Source organism: Alligator mississippiensis, chromosome 2 (assembly GCF_030867095.1).
Source record: "Alligator mississippiensis isolate rAllMis1 chromosome 2, rAllMis1, whole genome shotgun sequence".
NCBI lineage: Eukaryota > Metazoa > Chordata > Crocodylia > Alligatoridae > Alligator > Alligator mississippiensis.
Window position 1 is genome coordinate 180,258,569 of NC_081825.1, and position 20,701 is coordinate 180,279,269.

At 41.2% G+C, this 20,701-nt stretch overlaps 1 protein-coding gene across 2 annotated transcripts in view; it reads left to right on the plus strand.

The window, feature by feature from the left end:
* Positions 1 to 20,701, plus strand: part of PTDSS2 (phosphatidylserine synthase 2) — a 79,877-nt gene that overhangs the window by 40,215 nt on the left and 18,961 nt on the right. The window contains exons 4-7 of one of the 2 annotated variants that reach the window (XM_006275057.4): positions 7,874 to 7,941; positions 12,797 to 12,931; positions 14,063 to 14,113; positions 18,730 to 18,843. In XM_006275057.4, coding sequence (XP_006275119.1) covers positions 7,874 to 7,941; positions 12,797 to 12,931; positions 14,063 to 14,113; positions 18,730 to 18,843 — 368 coding nt within the window. Of the gene's footprint in view, positions 1 to 7,873; positions 7,942 to 12,796; positions 12,932 to 14,062; positions 14,114 to 14,142; positions 17,511 to 18,729; positions 18,844 to 20,701 lie in introns of those variants that run through there. The other variant, XM_059722520.1, reaches the window with a different exon arrangement.

A 20,701-nucleotide genomic window follows, 5' to 3' on the forward strand; every position in this document is an offset into this window, starting at 1 on the left:
TTCAAGTGATGGAGATTTCACAACCTTTCTGGTTGCACTTATAGGAATGAAGGTCCTTGTCAGACATCACTTCTACGCACTCCCCTTTTTTGAGAATGACATGCTAAAGTAGGGACAGTAACAATTACTCTGAACTGCATGCATATTATGTACTGTGCTTTAAGTCACTTAATAGCAAGGGATTTATTCTACTCTGTAATCTGCAGTCCTCATTACCAACAAAAAAGACTTGTACTTCTCCACAGCTCCCTTTTCATTTAAAATTCCCTTTCTGTTTTGTAATTTGACCGTGTTTCTGATTCTGGACAAGTCCCTAATTGCCAGAATTCTAAACAACCCATGTGATGATGGGGATGCTGTAGCACAATTTGATAGAATAAAAGTTATCTTCAAATCAACTTTGTGTTGAAGGCTTCTATCCCAGTGACCATACTTTTGAGTCTTTTTAAAAATACAAAATAAAACTTGTGTTAAGTGTACCTAAGGAGTAATTAAACTTACAAGTCCCTGCTCCTCCTGCTGGATATTTTTAGGCATTAGTACTTGTTTATAATAGAGGTAATTTATATAACTTTGTGTAACAAAGTTGCAATCAAAGACAACTTTATTCTAAACATTTGTCATAGTTTTATCATACCCTTTCAGGTTGGAAACCTTTATTTGTTTTAAGGAGCAATAGGTTAAAAAGAGTGGTCTCCTGCAAGCAGACAATTGAAGCAACATGCAGCAGGCACTACAATAAACTTAAGCAGAGTTCCAGCTTTTCAGTGTGCTGATTAGATGGCAATGTCTGATACTCTGCCTGGCTCATGAAGAATTTAAAGGATTTCAGAGACATATTTGGGCTTATGTTCCAGCTCTCTGTGAGATGTTTCAGTTGTTTTGTATCTACAGATGTAAAATTTCATTTATTTATTTTTTTTTAAAAGCAGACTTTTGGAAGCAGAGCAGTTACCAGGTTGAACTGATCATTTTTTATTCTGGTCAGATGCCCATGAACAGAATATTTAAGGAATCTTCCTTGTGTATTTAATCATTTAGAGCAGGGGTGGCCAGCCCATGACCTGCATGCCACAAGTTGCATGGGCAACTTGTGTGTATGGCATGCAACAGATTGGGAAGGGATCAGGGAACACAACACAGGCTTATTTTACACAGGTTACAAACTGTGTAGCATGAAAGTGGACATATGCTCTCATTTGGAATTGTTTTTACATTAATGTTGAGTATTTTCTTTACCTATATGATCCTTCTCAAAGTGACATTTAAAAAGGTAGAGCATTTACATGCTGAATGTGTTAATGCCTTCTTTGCATGAAATGTTTGCCCCCCAGTTTGTTCTGGGGCCCTGCAGGTGTTGCACTTAAGGTGTGATTAATGTGTTAATCTCATCATAAATAGTAACCCTGCCATATGTTCAAACAATTAAAGATGCAATGAAACAAGAAACCAGCTACAAAAATGTTCCACATTTGCCTGTCCCCATTTGTTCACCCCCCAGCTCCGTGGTGCTGGCAGCTGGGGATGGAGGAGCTTTAGGTGCTGAAGTGTCTGGAACCCATGTGCCAGCAAATCTAAAGGGTTCTGTGGGAAGCATAGCATCAGTGGCCAAGCTTCCCATCTGCCTGTTGCCTAATTGGGATCTGATTAATTTTATTCCACATCCAAAAAATCACGTGTCTTGCCATGCACACATGGCACAGCATGACATTTTTTTGTGATCTGGGATGAAACTTGTTTGATCCTGATCTTGTGCTTAAATCAACATGCGCTGAGGGCTGTAAAAATAGACCCTTTTCAGGAATGCATGAAGGATGCTTCCCCAGAGCTTTTTGAAGGACAATTTGGGTGTCTCCTGTAGGAGCATTGTATTGCAGGTCTTGAAGTTAGACTTCTGAATATACACAGCGCACACTGAGAGATGTGGTAGACTATATTGGTGAAGTAAAAATAGAAAATGGATCCATTTTGATCCCACTCCATGATTTCTATTCTTGGGGAAGATGTCTTTTAATCCCAGGAGAACTAATACCTTATTTGTATATACCTCTTCCTTTTTTATAGACCTCATTTAAATATGATTGTAGGCCTGAAAGGGGCCACTGGGTCATTAGATGCAGTCCTCTGCGATTACAGGCAACCGTGCCATGTAATTTAATCAAGCTCCTTCTTTAAAATAGCTAGATTTGTTGTCCCTGCTACACTGATTGGGAGGCTGTTCCAGAATCTCACTGTTTCGGTAGTTAACGCTTTATTTTCAGCCTTGATTATGATCGGCTTATACCCGTTTGTTATGGTGCCAGCATTTTCCATCCCTAGCATTTACCTCAGTCATAGCCTCTGAGCCTTTGTTTTGCTAGGCTAAATCAGTCAAGCTCCTGTAGTCCCTTCACACATGATACTCTCTATTCCCTTGATTTATAGTTGTATTAATCTATAACTCCTCCAATTTGAATTAATTTCTTCTTGAGCACAGGTGACCAGAATTGCACGCAGTGTTCCAGATAAGGTGTAACCAGTGCCTTGTAAAATTATATTAATGCGTCCCTGTTTCTTTTGGAAATAACTACTGATATATCCTAGAATTACATTTTTGGTGGGGAGGAGGGGAAGGGGGTTGGGCTGTTTGTTTGTTTGTTTGTTTGTTTGTTTGTTTGTTTTATGGCTGCATCACATCGGAATTCATAGTTATTCTGTAATAGACCAAGGTGTATTAGTCATTGTTCTTCTGTTTCCAGCTGAGCTGCCAGCTAAGAAATAATTCTTATTATGTTCCAAGTGTGTGGCCTTATTTTTGTATTGCAGAATTTCATTTCCTTTTTGTTATTCCACTCCTCAGTGTTATCCAGTTTTTTTCTGTATGATAGCTTGATCCTCTTTTTATATTAATGATACCTCTTAGTTTTGTCATTAGCTAATTTCACTGGAAAACTTGTATTTTTTGTGCCAAGTCCATTAATGAAAATATGAAGAGTGATTTTTTTTTTTTTTAAAGATCAGTTTTTGAGGACGTCATCATTTCTTCAGCATAATAGTTCCCCTTTCAATGTTACTCATTGCCATCTCAGTGCAGAGATTCTGCAATTTACAAACCGTAGATGAACCACCACCAATAGATAAACAAATTCAGTTATCCCTAAGGAGTCAGGATGGATCCTTCCTCACCTGGGGACTTGTGATGCATATTGCCCTGTTTACTGCTGTCTGCCAGCTCCTGAGTTTCTAGGCTAATATCCAGGTATGGAGGAAGTGATTTTTCTTACCGTTGTATATGATTAGATAAAGAGCTGCAATATTTTGCCTTTATAGCATGTATAAATAAAAGGTACTTCTGGATCTTTTGACAATTGTTTGTGCATCATGTACTATATGTAATTCAAGTATACAAGATACCAGTTCTCTGAGGGAGTAAAAGAGGATACTTGTCAATTTTGAAATCAGGATACCATACATAAAATTCAAATAAGCTGGATGCTCTATGATGCAGTTATGCATCATTGTCTGTGTTTAACAGGGGAACATGTCCGCAGTTTCCATGACTTATGTCTCCAGAGATGACTTTTTATTTTACGTTTGCTGATGCAAGATTATGAATTTATCTCCTTCTATGTACAACTTGTATGCCATTTGTAGTTTCATAATAAAAGCTATAAATGACTTAGTCTGAAGATTTAGGGATGGAGGTAACTAAACTAACAGTGGATAAACGTGAATTCATATCAGACTTGCAGACAAGAATTCAATTGCTTTTGTATGGATTCTAGATAGAATGAACATGGATAGAGTAGATTGTGAGTGGAATTGAATGGAAAAGCTTTCTTAATGTTGCAGAAGAAAGGCCTTTGCTGGAACTATATACAGTAAAAGCTCTGTTATCCAGCATCCATGGGGCATGGAGGGTGCCGGTTAATCAAATATGCGGGTTATCTGAGAGTTATACTTACAGTTCACCAAATTATTGGCAACATAACAGACTTCTGCTTCTGTCCTCTGCTTGTTGGTGGATTATTGGTAGCCATAATTGCAGGGTGGGTGAGATATTCAGCGATGAAGTCATGATATAGCACAAGCTCAATGCGATCACAATGGCAGATAGCGGATGTTCACAATTGAGACTGCCACTAGCAACACTGCTCGGCAGTGTCCTGAAGCTTCCGTAAACAACAGATCTATGAGAAGCACACAGCAAGATGCCAGATGGCTATCGGAATTTTTCCAGATACGTAAAGGAAGTTTTGTATTGCTGTCTATGACAGGTGCCGGTTTATAGAGCATTCTGGATGGTAAAGTGCCAGATAACAGTTTTTACTGTACAACAAATAATTGACAATAAGGGTTTGATTTAGGTCTCCTTTAACAATGCAGGAATCTGGGGTGGGGGGCATCAGAGGGAAGTTCATTTGACTTCCAGAATTATTAGGATAGGTGTTTAGTTATCTTGTCAACTGCATTTTACACATCAGGCAAGCCATTTGTATTTAGTAGTTTGGACAAAGTGAAGATGTTACTGAAAGGTGTATGGCGATACAGGCAAGGATCTTTGAGTAGAAGTGATACCTTGTATTAGACCAACTGAGTACAGTAGTTGGAAAAAAGTTCTTAGCAAGCTTTTGGGTGCAATCACCCTTCTTCAGGCATAGGAAGTCTCTGCTGTCTCTTCAGTCTATGCCTGAAGAAGGGTGATTGCACCCAAAAGCTTGCTAAGATTCTTGTGAATCAGTGTAGGTGTTTGTATACCTAACGATGCTACTATTGTGCATGTCTTCTCCTTCTCTCCCCCCCCCCCATTAATTAGGGTTTTTATTTAAAGATCTGAAATTAGAGCAGAGTGGACCAAGTTTTTTGGCAGGCATGGCACAAAGTAGCCTCACACCCTTCCCAAGTACCACTCCAATACCCTTCCTCTGCCCAATCTGCTGCTCTGTTTCTGCTCCCTACTCTGTGCTCTCTGCCCAATCTCTTCCCTTGCTTTCTGTCCTGTGTTCCCTTCCTGATCTCCTGCTCTGCTTTCTGCCTCATGCTCTGTCTGTTGCTGTGCTACCTGTTCCCTCCCTGATCTGCCATGTGGCACACATGAAGAGGCTGTCTGTGGTGTTTGTGGCACTTTTGCCACAGGTTGACAACCTCTGCATTAGAGGAACCAGCAATAGTAATAGGAACCCAAGAGTAAAACTGCTTTTTGCACTGCACAGATCCTGTTGTTGTTAGTTTTTCTGTGGTGGAAGGTCCCCTAAGAGGGCTCTCCTGCTGCTGTGTGACAGAAAAATGGCTAGATGAGTGTAATTTGGAAAACATGACTAAGAATTATAGTTTGTCAATCTGCATAAAGCTGTCTGGGTTGTTATTCTTTTAGTTACTGTGAGGGCCCTTTTCTTCTCAGAAGTAAACTTGAAAGGAAAATCATTGTAAAACAGACTCTCCAATCTCAGTTTGTGACTTCCTAGGTAGAAATTATAAACCCCCAGGTATCCAGGTCACTGCTGCTTTTTCCCCTAACATGCAAAGTAGGTCATTCTGATTAGGTTAATTGAGCAGTTTGGCTGAAAATGATCACGTCCTTACACATCTAGAGCTATTTTTAAAGGGTGTCAGAAGCAATTTATTATAGAGTAAACTTGTTATGATCTGAAAGATGTTCTTTGCTCAGTTCAGTCTCCTAACACAAAAAGCAGGTGTTGCTGTCTGCCTGTCTCAACTGAATGAACTAGTGTGTGCTGAAATTTTTGTTTCAAAATTTTGCAGCATGCTTGTGGATCTTTGGCTCATGTAAAGCTAGCTCAGATGTCTCTATACTACATTGCAATCTCCAGTGCAAACAAGTCCATTGTCAAGATTGGAAAGGCTAAAATTTGATAACTTTTTCCTCTGCTTGGAAAGCATTTAATCCTGCTTAAATCGGTGTCCTCAGCAAACTGCCTGTGAGCAAATTTGATATGCCTGTGTACCTGTCCACATCCTCCTGGTTTCCAGTTTACCTGGGGGAGGAGTGGGTGCTAATTTTGTGTTTCTAATACTAGAATTGTTAATCTGTTCCTCTAGAGCAAAAAACTAAGGCTCAGGTTCCCAAAGTCATTTAGGCATCTAACTCCCTTTTGAAATCAGTTTAGCACTTTGTGGCCTGGAGAGGGTTAGTTTAACCTGAAGTCAAGCAGAAAGCAAGGTAGGGTGATTGATGCTTTAGAGACCTTGAAGATTAAGATTCAACCTAACAACTTGGTCCCCTCTCCCTCAGTTAAGTAAGCAATTTCACACAGATATGTAGGAAGTAATTATGTGGATTAGTTTTTGGGACCCCTTTGTTCCTATGCATTTTTTCATGTTTGCGTCTCCCAGCACTGCCTGCTTTCGCCACTCCTTCCTTTCCTTCCTGCCTTTTGTATTTAGATCATGCTTTCCATTCTGCACACTGCTCCCTGCATGACCCACACAGTCTTATGATCAATCTATGTATCTGTGCATCTCTAATTTAGTTAGTCTAAAAGGTGCAAATCTACCCTGCCTTCTGCCTGATTTGAGACTAGTACAGCTACTTGTGTATCTCAGCACACAGACTTGTATCAGTTAACTGACTCTCCACTTGACCATTTGAATGTTGATTATTATACTGTATGGAATCCTCTTTGTCCAGAACCAGTCTCAACAACTGTTTAGATCTAGCCCTGGAAAGATAACTCTTGTTTGCAGTGGGGCAGGAAGCCTATTTAAAAAAAAAAAAAAAAAAAAAAAAAAAAAAAAAAAAGCCATTGAAATTGTTCAAAGGAGATGAATGAATGAGAGTGTCAAGGGATGTTAACTCAGTTTAGACTGTGTGAAATTTCACTGAATTGTTCCTCATTATTCAAACTCATGGACATGGTTTTGGAAATGGCTAGACCAATCTGCTTACAGACTCCTAGATGCTAATCCTGAAGTGGGTTAACTCTTGAAATGGAAGTTTACCCCTTGGCATGAGCCACACCTAAACTGACTGAGTTCACAGCATGAACATCTGTCCAATGTGGGGATTGGCAACCTTTGGCCTGTGGGCCAGAGCCTTTTCATCTGGCCAGAGGGCATGGGCCTACTCTTCCAACTCACTGGCACCATGCCTGTCACCCAAACTGAGTCAGCCAGGCCTACAGCCTCAGAAGTTGCCAACCACTGATCTAATGAAGCTAATTCAAACCTCTTGACATGTTTGAGAAATTGCAGGTTGGGGGGGGGTCAAGCTCCTGAGCTTGAGTTGTTTCAGTCTGGAGTGTCTAGGTTTCCCCATTACAGACTGTCCCAATCCAGGATTTTGGCTTCATTGGATTTTGCTAGGATTCTCTGTGATGAAGTACTATTCCAGCCTGATAAGTTTTTTTGCTTGTATTGCTCAACTCAAGAGACTGCCCTAAAATAGGGGTTATCAACACGTGACCCCCAGAACCACTAAATCAGACCCCTGAAGCTGGACATCTTCAGCAGTGTGTTGGCAGTAGGAGGACTTGGCAGCATTATGGTGGCAGGGGGCTCCTCCCATGGTAGAGGCATAAAGGAGTTGTAGCAGGGATAAACCACAGTGGCAATGGCTGAACCAGAACATTGGCCTACCTTGTACCTGAGCTGTATTGCTTCAGCCTACAGTTCCAGAAAGCTGCTACTCACTGTTCTAAAACATCACTCCTCTAATAGAGGGTTTTCCCCTAATTTCCAGTCTAAATCGGATGATTTCTGTTTTGCACCCTTTAGGCAGGGCATTGTCCAAATAATTTACTCCATGCTTTACATTTATAATTTCTTAGTGAAGGACTCTCTGCTAAAAATGTTCTGTAATTGTGTTACTGTTAAATGAACAACCAACAGCTGTTTTGCAAGAAGTCTTGCTAACCTCCTTTTTCTTTTTCCTTAGCTTACTGGAGGTTTTGGCTCTGTGTCAGCGTTGTGTATGAGCTCTTCCTTATCTTTATACTCTTTCAGGTAAGAAGTTTGAAAATTTAGTTCTTAATGCCTAGATATCTTAAAAAATATTTTCTGAACAATTTTAAACATAGATCATTTACTCTAACAGCATCATTCACACTGTCTAGAGATTTTTTTTCCTAGCCCAGTGCTGCTTAATGCTGCAGCCATCTTGATATGAAATTGTTACCCATTTTCAGTCAAAGGACTTTATTATGGAGAGTGGTTAATCTTCTTAAGTTTACCACCACCTTGTCTCCCTTAACTCTTTTGTTCAAAGGGTAGATCAGCCTACCAGGAGTCTGCATCCTTAAATGAGATGGTGGGGAGGCATTGCTCTGGGTTGGGTATGTGAAATGTCTGGGAGTTGCTATATTCCTGGCTGCTAATGTCTGTTTCATTACCAACTTAGTATGTGAATTTGAGCAAGTTGTGTCACTTATCAGTTCCTCGGTTAGCTCCTTTGTAAAACCAATATGACAGCTCCTCCAAGGCCTAGTGTTTGTGAAGTTGTCTGGTTGAAAGTTGCTATACAATGAAACACTTCATATGTACATCCACATCTGTATGGAACAACTATTGAGTAGGACTGAATTATTCTCAGAGCACTGTCCTGTTTCCAAATGTTTTATTTTTGATCACTATTTCACCCTTGAGTAAATTAAGAAGACTTACCTCTACTGCATATCTAGCTGTCACAAAAACATAGCAGCTGAGATGCACAGTATTTTGGAGGTTGATTTTGAGTCGGATAAAATCTGTAAACTTGAGACAGCACAGCAAAGCCAGTGCCCCAGCATATACCTACAGTATATGAGCATTAATTGTAAACACAAAAAAGGTGCTTCACATATTAAAGGAGATGCGCGTGCTTTTTTCAGTCATGATCATATGGCAGTGCTCCCCTAAAAACTGCACTTCACTTGGATTCACCCGTCACATTGATTCCAAAGGGAGGAGTGAGAGCAAATTGAGTAATAAGAATAAAGTCAGTTAATTTTCGTAGCTGTGATCTTATTCCACGGGTGGGCAAAATGCGGCCCGTGGGCCAGATGCAGCTCACCAGGCCATTCTATCCGGCCCGTGGGGCCCCTACTAAATGTAGAAAATTAATATTTATCTGCCCTGGCTGCCTGTCATGTGGCCCTTGATGGCTTGCCAAAACTCAGTAAGCAGCCCTCTGCCCGATTATAATTGCCCAACCCTGTCTTAGTCTAACAGTCTACAGTTTTTACTTTACAGATTATTAAGGTTTTAAGTAGATTTTATTGCATTTCACATAACTCTGGGCTTTTCTCACATTGTGAACTTTGTATTTAACTCTTCACATTTGGTGGTGTTTGTACAACTCTTTCAAAACACTTAGGTAGGTAAACAACCTAATTTTAAAACCTTGAGAGAAAAAAGTGAGATGTTTAAAGAAACTGTGGGGAGAGAATGAATTATACCAACATGGATCAGAACTCGGGGGTTCTTGGCAGCCGATCCTCTTAGCTTTGTAAGCTAGTTCTAAAGTTGGCTCTGTATACAAGCTACGTCAAGCACTCTATCTCATTCAACTTAACTGTTTTCCCAGTACCATCCCAAAAGTAAGTCACAGTTCTTCTCTTCTAAAGTTTCTGTTAAATTCTTACCTCAGCTGGGTAGTCCAAAACCATTTATGACAGTATTTGTGATCCCATTAGGAAATATTTGTTGTTCAGCAAGTGCTTACATGATTCATCAGCAAATTAATTACATGTGATGGCAACTGTGTTTGATGGTACACGGATTAATCTTCTGTTAACAGCTTCCATTTGGTGTGCTTCAAATCATAATATTTATGCTGATAGCATAACTTTGACAATAAAGTTGTATTTCTTAACTGAAGTTCTATAGTAAATTCTTTGTCACTGTCCTGACTCTGACCTTCCTATAACTGAAGTAAGCATATAAGTATGATGGCTTCTCTGAATATATCCCAAACTGTGCTTTACATCTCCTAATTTTTAACACGCACTTAATTTGTTGACATGCAGGCTATAGTTGGAACTACAAACAGAGTTATACAATGATAGAAGACATGCTAGTCTCAAGAATGAACCTGATATGGATTGGTGGCGGCTGATCACCCACAATACAGTTGGCTGGGAAAAGGAGAGTGGGGTATACCATAGTTACTTGAAGACAAGATGAGGCTCACCCCCCCTCAACCCCGTTGGTATGGGGGAAAATGCCCCTCATTTTCTTCTCACACAAGGAAACCTCACTTAAATACATTATCTATCATTAAACTGCTACCAAAAGCAGCATGTTTTCAGCAGTGGAAACCAACTGAAGTTGATTAAATGCAGCCAACACTGAGTGTTACTGTAAAATACATGGCCCACATTGGGCAGATACGCTGCTGGGAACCCTTTTTGTGTTGCTCTTAAAAAAAAAAAAAAAAAAAAAAAAAAAAAAAAAAGGCATTAAAAAAACAAAAACCCAGGTGGGTATTCCTTCTGCAGGAAACTGGCATCTAGCCTGGAGGCATTGCAGTACCAGGCCAGGCATTGGGAGGGCCACAGCCAGCCCTGACACCTTCCCCATGGTGCCAGAAATGCAAGACTGGTTCCCAGCCAAAAGGCAAGATGCTGATGGGAACCTACTACTTTTTACATTTGGTGTCTCAAGCCAAATTAGTCAAATCGGTTCCAAATTCCATCCACTGAGCAGAGCTCAGTTGTCCAGGTCCACCTGGTGTTACCACAACAAGTATCTTATCTCTCACACTTTTCAGCCTGGGGCTTCAGATACTTCCAAATCGAAGGCAGGCATCCTACATGCAAGTCCCAAGCCTACAGGCCTTGCGGTTCAGGTGCCCCCAAGTCTCGCTTACCCTTAGCCAGAAGGCCAAAGGAGCAAGCTAGGGAGAAATCCCCCATCTCCATAAAATGAAGTGTGTAGTCGACGGACTCCCATTAGGAGGCTATAGCAGATACTTGCTCACACTATAGTGGACAAGTTTTCACCCTCAACTACACAAGGTCACTTAAGGTCAGGGAGAAAGAGGTGTACAGCAAAACCACCTGGAAAATACAACCTCCACCCTGCTATCTCCCCTGCCAAGTACCACTAGGACAGGTCAGCACAGTCCATCTAAATAAGACATATGGCATTGCCCATTAAGTGCAGTCCCTGTCTGTACCAACTGTTTTTCAATTCATGATGAACCCTACATTGCATATATTTTGATGCCTTCTTTACTCCCACAGCTGAAGTGCACCTTCTTTTCCCATGCCCATTGATTCCTGTTTCTTCACCAACCTTAAATGCCTGGCAAACATCATGAAACAGGGCTCCAAAGAATTCACCCAGAATGCCTTTGTTGCCTTCTCTTTCAGCCTGGTGCATGTGATTAGTGTGGCTCTACCCTCCATGATGTAAAGCTGAACTAGGTTGCCCTGCGTCTTGTGCGGGCCGGGAGCGATCCGGGCCCGTTTTGCGCACGCGGGCTGTGGCCAGCAGCCCGGGCACGCGGGGTCGGAGAAGACTGGGGGCGAGCTAGAATTAGTCACGGACGCGTAGTGGTTGATTTAAAGATTGTTTACTTACACCAAAGATGGTCGTGGTGTAGGCTGGACAGTTTTCCAGGCACAGCTCCGCTTAAATCCTCGTTTGAGGATTACGACAAGTTCGCTCTCTCCCACAGAGTTGTTGAAGCTCCGTGGGTCCGTCTCTTTTTCTCGCAGGAAGGGATACGTCTTGGAATCTGTCGGCGACGGGGAGAGGCCAGAGGCTGTTCAGGCCCCTGTTGCCTTTTAAGAAATGCGTTGGGTCCATAAGGATCCGCAGCGCTTAGAGATCTTCACACAGCGTGAAGTCTCCTCCTCCTGGTGTTCGTGGAGTCCTCCAACTTGGGCGGAAACCACTCAAGCTCTTTATACGGCTAGCAAGCCAATTGCTAGCTGCCACGTATGCATAATTTAATGTGAACCAATAATGTGGCTCGAATTTGAATACAAATGGCGGGAACTCGTTGCACCGAGCATTTCTTAGATGCAAAAAGAAATGCACCATGCAAAGAAAGCTACAAATTGGTGGGAAATTCTCCGTTGCACCGGGGTTCTCTTTTGCAGCAGAAAACTCCACCGTGCAAAGAAGCTGCAATTTAACGGGAAAATAATTTAGCAGCGCCGAAGCACACACAAAACACAAAATCACAACTTTGGGTTGTGATGCGTCTTAGCTGCCTATAATTTTTTGGAGCATCCCAGGACTCCCAGAACACCCAGTTTCAGTCATGAGTGAGCTAATTAGCACATGGGTCCTTTGTGGGGAGTATCTAGAATATACACCCTGAGCAGTGCTGAGCTGTGGGGTCACCATGACTTGAAATGCTGTTGACTGGTATGGTCCAGCCCAGCCCAGTGAACTGTAGTAAATCATGAGCCTTTTGCTTTGGACTGATACCATGTATAGTTTGTACCGCTTATAAGTAGGTGCCAAAGTGCTGCTCAAAAGTGTATTTATGGAGTACCTGTGCTAAAACTTGCACCAGTTTCTGGATAAACTAAGTATGTGGGTACTGTATGCAAATTGCTGCAGCAATGTTTAATTTCAAGGTTCTGTTATCTTCAAATTTGCTTCTCACTTCCATGTGCTCAGGCAGAGCAGGGTCTGATAGTAAAGACAGGGGGAAAGGGCTGCCAGGGTAAAAAGATGGAGAGGAAACAGAGCAAAGGGGGGCCACCTGACACACCCTCCCCCCCCAATTTATCTTTCCTGCTGTAGCATTGAGAAAGGGACAGATTCAAGCTGAGGATGGGCTGCTTACTAGTAATTTCCTTTCTTCAGGTTTTCCTGCCTATTAACTATCAATTGCTAATGGATGGATGTGTTAATTCTGCAGACTGTACATGATGGCAGACAGTTTATGAAATACATCGATCCAAATTTAGGCGTTCCTTTGCCAGAAAGAGACTATGGTGGTAACTGCCTTATTTACGATCCAGGCAATGAAACTGATCCATATCACAACATCTGGGTAAGAAACTGAAATGAAAGAGCTCCTTGCCCGTGAGTGTTACTGTTTTTGTGTAAAATGGTGTTCAATTGAATTCTGAAATGTGCAATCTTGCCTTACTTGGCTTAAAACTGGATTATGGATTCAGCACTGTGTTTCTTTTAGATTTAGACTCTCACCTGCTACCTTCCTTTTTCCTTTTCTCTTTTGACCTTTACAAGTGATCAGATCAAGACCACGCGTCTCATTTGTAACCTAATTACCTACTTGGGGAGAAGGGGTAAATTATTTAAGTATGTTGCTTGCACTTCAGAGTATTGATGTAAACCTATATCAGTTCCTCTGTTCCAATTGGAGTTAGCTGTCTTTATATCTGGCTACAAGTTGCATGTTGGTATATAGCCCATAAATTGTATCCCATGGAATCTTCACCTGATATTTAAGAATCTAACTGAATTTTATTCCAAAGTTCACAACCAGAGGCATAAAATCTAAGAACACAGGACTTGTGGCTAGTATATCTGTCTCCAGAATTGGTCTGGTAGCTTTGTAAATGAGTGGGTAGAAATCTGTGGATCCATCGCACAGACCTTCGTCATATCGGCTCCTTGAGTTATTGACAGCAATAGGTTGTCATAATCTCTGGATCAGTGCCAGAGGAGAATGAGGGTATACTTTTACCAGTGGGTTTCTGGTGCATTTAAGGAATGATGGGACTCAAGAGTCCTGGGTTCCTTTTCTAGCTCTGGAGTAGGGAGTAGGATTCAGTAAGGAAAGATGCCTTTCTGCCCTGTCCCACTGTACCAGGATTCTGTTACCATGGTCCACCTCTCTCTTCACCATTTCCGGGCTGGCCAAAAGAATGAGTTGGAGACAAGGAGCCAGTTTTCTTACCCAGCAAATTTTGTCACATTTTCCATTCCTGTCCCTGATTGGCCTTTCTAGTATTGCTTTAAAAAACATTGCCTAGGTATTTGCAGTTTTTAATTGGTGCCAAAATGATTATGAAATACAGTAGATGCCAACATCCCAAGCATCTGAAAGGTTTAAGGACCACTTCTATCTTTTTTTTATTTTTTTCCAGAATGTAAGTAACGGAAAAGAGAGCTGTATATATGACAAATTAATTCAATTTCTCTGCTTGGTTTATAGGACAAACTGGATGGATTTGTTCCTGCTCACTTCCTTGGCTGGTACCTAAAAGTAAGAATCAGTCCTGTTTGTGTTCTGACACTTCTGCTACAGGACTATTCTGCTTTTAAAGCTTAACTGCTCTTGTTTCAATGTTACCAGTGTTCAGAATTAATTATAGTAGGCAGTCATCTGTGAACCAGCTTAAATAAGCATCTCTCAAACATATGAGACCCCTTTTCTTTTTTTGACAATTTTAGGTCATCTAATCTCTTTCTCATCCAACATTGCATTAACAAGCTTTCATTAACAAGTTTTTTCTTCCACATGGTTGATATTTCACGAAGGTCAGATCAATGAAACAAAAATATAGAAGTCCACATTAATTTTCCCAGCATTTTTTACTCTTGAGTGAACTTTTAACATAGATTGCGGGGAAGATGCTGTGCAGCATAAGCTGTGAAAGTCACCATTCACCCATAATGATGTACCCATAGAATTCTTCAAGTCAAGTATTTCACACTATCTGTTAAGCTCCAAAGTCGTGATTTTAAATGACTCGCAGGGCAGCGTTCTCATAAGTGTAACTGTCAGTATCTGAACAAACAAGGAGAGAGTTCCAGCTACACCTGCTGGAGAAGTAGCATGTGTTAAATATTGTTTAATGTGTATTTAGATCTAAATGTGGCTCTCCTGCTCAAGTGAATTTACTGACTAAATTGACCTCACACCAAAGCCCTTGTTTACCCTTTATTCTACATCCCCTTCTAAACAATCTTGCAGACAATCAAAGCTCAGCTTTCTTGGAAAGAGAAATTGCAATTTTCAGTTTACTTTTGTCCCTGTTCAAAAGTGCAGCTGTTAACACAGCCATGTCTGTTTTCAGTGACCAGGAAAAAGCCTAGGAATTCTATGAAGTGCTTTCAAATCAGTAGAATTGTAACTTACTCTGTATGTGTAATGGAATACTTGACAAACTCAAGGAGACGATGGCTTCTTGTAGTCTCATACCCTTGCATAAGGAGACATTTCTCAAAATAAGGATCCCAATTAGTCATGTAGTGTTTTTATGTAGACAGAATTTTTGGTGCACTATTGGTACTGAAGAATTTTGTTACACTACAGAAACATAGCACATGTGTGGCCGCATGTGCACAACCATTTCTCTGGAGTGAGACTTGCCACAAAGTTACCCATTCCAGCTAGGAGACAATAGCAGGCTGCTCCATAGCTTCCTTCCCCCACTGGAATTCAGTGAGTAGGACACGTGTGCAGACACGCTTGCCTGATCAGCTGTTGCTGCAGTGGCAACAGTTGACAGAGCTGCCCACAAGCCACCCACGGGACTTCTCTGCTGTGGATTTGCAATTTTTGTGGCAGATCAGCATTTTCTTGTAGTGCAACAAAGAGCATGAATGAACAAACAGTTGCTTTTTGTTGTGCTAGAACAGCTGATATGGTGTGATAAAAGTAACATCTGCTGAAGTCCATCAACATGTTTTTGTAGTAGTATATAATATTTTTGCCTTAAAGTGAGGCTTTGGATGAAAAGACACAGCACAAATGGTAATAGGACCTTTGTAGGAACTAGGGGTCATGGACAGATGTTAAGTTTCAGGAGCTACATAGTCGAGGGGACAGACATGCCTGCCACCTGTAGTGTTAAAATATAAAGGAAACATCACCAAAATGTTCCTCTGAAACAGGAACTTCTCTGTAGCACTACATATGATGGCCGTATGGTCCATTGTAGCATTTTGGGGGACAAGGAGCAGGCTGGCTGTCAGTTATTGGATTCAGTGACAGGCTTCCTTCCCCATTGGTGGGAGGAAGGGGGAAAGATAGAGGCACAGGGCCAAGCAACCCCCTGTCACGCTCCCTGGATGTAGTAGACCAAACTGCCTTGCTACAACTTTTTACCATTCCACCTGGGGGTTTCCTCACACCTGTTCTCACCAGTAGAGCTACTTTTTCATTAGTTCTTCACAGTGCTGCTGCACTTGTCTGTCCATGGCCAAAAAGTTGGTGTAGGCATCTCTCTTTTAAATCAATCTGTTAAATTTATTTCATATTGAAAAAGGTATAAGCTATATCTGAATCAGCTGGGTGAGTGTCCTCTAGAGCAGTGGTTCTCAACCTTTTACACACCAGGAATCATTAGCATTGTTATCAGCTTGCCATAACCCCCCTGGCCTTGACCTACTCTGCCTGCCTGCCCCCCCCTTCTCCCTCCCTCTCCGGCCCCTGGGGCTGCTCTCACAATGCTGTGTGCTCACCACACCCTCGGGTGCATATGGGCTCCATGCAGGCTGCCAGTGTTGTAGCCTGCGCAGGAAACCACTCGGATTCTCTGGGACCTCCCCACACCCCTTTACAGTGTTCTTGCGACCCACTTTCGAGTTGCAACTCATGGGTTGAGAAACACGGCTCTAGATAGCTGTTTGAGACAGCATCCTTCCTGTCCATCTCAGGAGTTTTGCCCATTGGATTTGGTTTTAACAAGCACCACAGAGCAATGATTTGTATACTACCACACTAAAAGAATATTCCTCCTGTATTCCTCACTGGTCATTAAAACACTTCATACAACAAGGTAACAAAAGTGGAATGTCTGTTATGCTGCTGAGCACAAAGGTGAGCACCTCCCTCTTGTTTCTGGTTTGAATAATTAAACTCTACCTTGTGTATGCCTCAGTTCCCTGTAAAAAAAAAAAAAAAAAAAAAAAAAAAAAAAAAAAAAATTAAGGCCCTCACTCATCACTAGGTCAACCTTTTGTCATTGGTGATATCAGGACAGGTGTTTGTTGCCCATTATCAGAATAAGCACATTTAACAAGTGTCTGCTTTTCATTGGTTTCAAGCCAGTATTTAGTCACCGTAGCTGAGCACATTCAATTACAGCTCAACTTAGCTGCAGGAGACCATATGTTGGTACAACTCTGCATGCTGTCAGCCAGCATAAGAGGGAGGAGTGTGACAGAAGGGGATACAGAGCAAAGCATCTAATTCCACAGTAGATTGTGGGAAAGCATTTCTCAAAGAAAGGGTGAAAACTGTGGCGTGGCCATAATCACTGCCCACTTCCACATTGGGGCAGCACAGTTGCTTGATCTCCCTTTGTTTTGTAGGCTTGTGGCACTGCTTTGCTCCTTGGAAGTTGCTCCAGTAATCAGACAGAGGAACCCTAGCAGTGGAAGAGACTCAACTGTGACCTGCACAGTTGCTGGCAATAAGGAGGGTCACTTCTGTTGCATGACTGTAGCTAGGAAGAAAGGACAGAGGGTCTATCCTCATTTGTTTACCTTCCAGTTGAACCATGAACCATACTTTCTTCCCATGTTCAAGTACTAAGGAATTTGGTTCATTATTCCTCCATATAAATGTTGCTTGAAGGACTATAATACCTGAAGAATACTGCTTCCAAAACTGTAGTTGGACCTAGCCATGAAAAAAGCTACTTGGACAGAAGGTAACGGTAGAATCTGTTCACTCCTCAACTCCTTTTGACGAAATCCCTCAATCTGTTGTATTTTTAACTTGCACCTAAGTGTCCTCTCCTCATGTCCACATCTTAATTCAGGCATGTGAACAAGTTACTTCTGGGTAAGCTTAGGGTGCAACTTAGAATGTGTCAACTACTCCATGGTAACAGCCTGATTTATATACTCTTGGCCACAGTAAATGCGAGGTAGCGTATTCTGTTTTCATTGAGGGATCCTTGGATTACCATGGGGTAAGAGTTACTGAGGAGTATCTGATATGCTGCAAGTTCACACCGTTGCTTCTCAGTAATTTGTGTGCCCATATCCTCAGGATAAGAGAAGCAGCTAGAGAGTTAACAGCCTGTCTGGTGGACTCAGGAGGGGCTTAGGATGAAGTACAGCTGGATCTCATAAGCAACTGCTGCTTATTGCGTCCTAAGCAGGACACTCTGAGGAGAGAGCAAGGCGGGAACACTGCTGTATTGCTGACTTGACAGAGTTGGGGATTGAGGCTGAGGACAGATGGCTGCTTTGAGAGTTGCATTAAGCAGGCCATGGGGAGCCTTTTGAGCATCTCTGATCACTGCTAGCTGTTCACTGCTTCCACCTGGTAGCAGAGGCACACACACTGTATCCATTGTGTGACTTGTATTTCTTTGTTGCTGAATCCTCCCTGCCTGCTGTTATTCTTTCTGGTAATGTAAGCGATGGCCTCAAGATTTTGTTCCACTGTAATTCCATGGCATCTTTTCTGACCAGTGCATCTAGTCAGTTTATGGGTCATGGTACATTCTTAAACCTGACTTTTTTTTTTAAATTAAAGTGAGACATATAGGCGAAGTGGTGTCATAAGCTTTCTAGCTCTACATACTCTGCCGTATCTTGGGTCTCACAGGCCAGAGTAGAACTAGAGTAAATGAAAATAACCTTTGGCCACAGTATGTTCAAAACCAAATTATCACCTTGGAGGGTCAGTCCTGTATCTTCAAAAAGATCAGACCAGAGGCTTGAAAATAAGTGTCGTGCTCAAATATCTTTTCAAGTAGCAGAAGGTCTCTAAATCCATCCTAGGTCTCCTAAAATGTATAGAGTCTGACTTGAAATGACCAGTATTTCTCTTCATACAGCTATTTATTTTTCAAAATGACTTTGTGTATTATGTAATGCAAAGTATTCTGAAAGAAATCTCTCCCTTTCTTCAATCAGACACTAATGATTCGGGACTGGTGGATGTGCATGATTATCAGTGTAATGTTCGAATTTCTGGAGTACAGCCTGGAGCATCAGCTTCCAAACTTCAGTGAATGTTGGTGGGATCACGTATGTACTACATACCATATTCATCTAAGATGGAAAAAAGCAGTTGGACTATATGGTGCACATAGAGCCAAAATAGCCGCATAGGTGCAAAGGCACTTTGTTACAATGGCACAATATCAGTGACTACAATGTGTATTCATATCTTATACATTAAAAGTAAATTGGTCAGTTGCATATTCATGCAGGTGATTGAAAGTCTCCACTGTGTTAATTTGTCCTTTTGACTAACTTCATTTGGTGTCTTTTTAATATAATGGCCTTGTCTGTCCCTTCCCTCATTTTAAGATTGTCCAACTGTCAATGGGTGTGGAAAAATGTTATCAGCAAAAATACTGTGATTTTATAAACTATTTTTTTCTATGGAACCACTAGATGTCTGTCTACCAGAAATGAAGAAGCAGTCTCTGCCAGAATAAATGTATACTAAAATATATGAAAATGCTTCAATAAGGCTCTCTGGTGATGGTTTTGATCACAGAACTGGTGTGTGAAGAATGCAGAGAAAATGAAAGCCTTTAATGTAAAGTCTAAGCATGTGTTTCTTCAGTATCTGCTTATCAGTTAAGAGTGTAGGCCAGTGATTTTCCAACCTTGTGAGACTCAAGACATCCCTTGGAAAATACCAGCTTTTGGCTTTCACTTGCTTTTTGACAGCAGAAAAATAATAGAACAGTTCTACTGTTATAGCAGATTCAGAAAGACCACAACCAGTCGCAATGTTTTTGGTGTGATGGATTCCTTTTTTAAATTTGCAGGTTTCTCCTGTGAATTATGTATACCTAAAAATGCAAGTATTGTGTATTGCCCTTAAAAGGCTCTATCTCACAACACCTTGGTTGAGAATCACTGGTATTTATTCAGAGCCACCTGTATTCTATTTGTCTTTTAAATATATTTTGAATCTACAAAACCACATTTTTCTCTGTTCTATCAATAACAAATGCAGTGGGTTGTCAAAGAAGTTATAGGGAAATAAAATCTATCTTAGAGCAGTCAATTAGGACATGTCACATCCAGGCACCACTTGTGCATCAGATCTGATGACGATCAACAGAGAATAACAGTTTTAGTGCTGGTCTACTCTTTGGTGATATACTGTGCCCCAATCTGGTTAAACAATGCTCATGCTGATAAGGTTTACATGCAACTAACCGAGCAATGCGAATCATTACAGGAACAATCTGATCCACCCCTCTTCAGTGGTTCCCTATTATTAGTAACATACAGCCTTCCCCATTAGGAAAAAAATGCCTTAATTAAATTATGGACTAAAATAAAAAATAACTCACAGCTGCGTATACATAAAGATCTTTTAAATCCACCATGTCCAAAATTTCAAATCTAGACATCCCACTTGGAGAACAGAAATTCAGCTTGAGCAAGACTCATCCAAGATGCCTGGATGTAAGAGTGGCTCAATTCACCCCTAAATACAGAAATTATTATTACAAATCCTACCATTACACCTAGACCTGGTCTAATTAATACAGAAATTATTACAAATCCCACCATAAGACCTGGATATTAGACCTGGACCTCCCTAGACATCTTTGGTATTCTCTAGACTGAATCAGGACAGGACATGGAAGATGTGGATTTCTATTGCATCAATTGGGCGGGACTAGCTCAACAAACTGCAGCTGTGGCTCCCCTTTTCAAACTTTGAACCACATCATCTCTGAATGCCTTCTCTGTGCATTTAATGGAACTCTATTGGATTTGCACAATACTAGACATGAGGCAATCAGCTGGCTGCAAAATGTAGACATAAAATTGTTAATATGTTTTCCCTTGCTTTGTGATTATAATCTTATCATATGCTAACTCCCCCCCCCCCCCAAAAAAAAACCAAACCAAC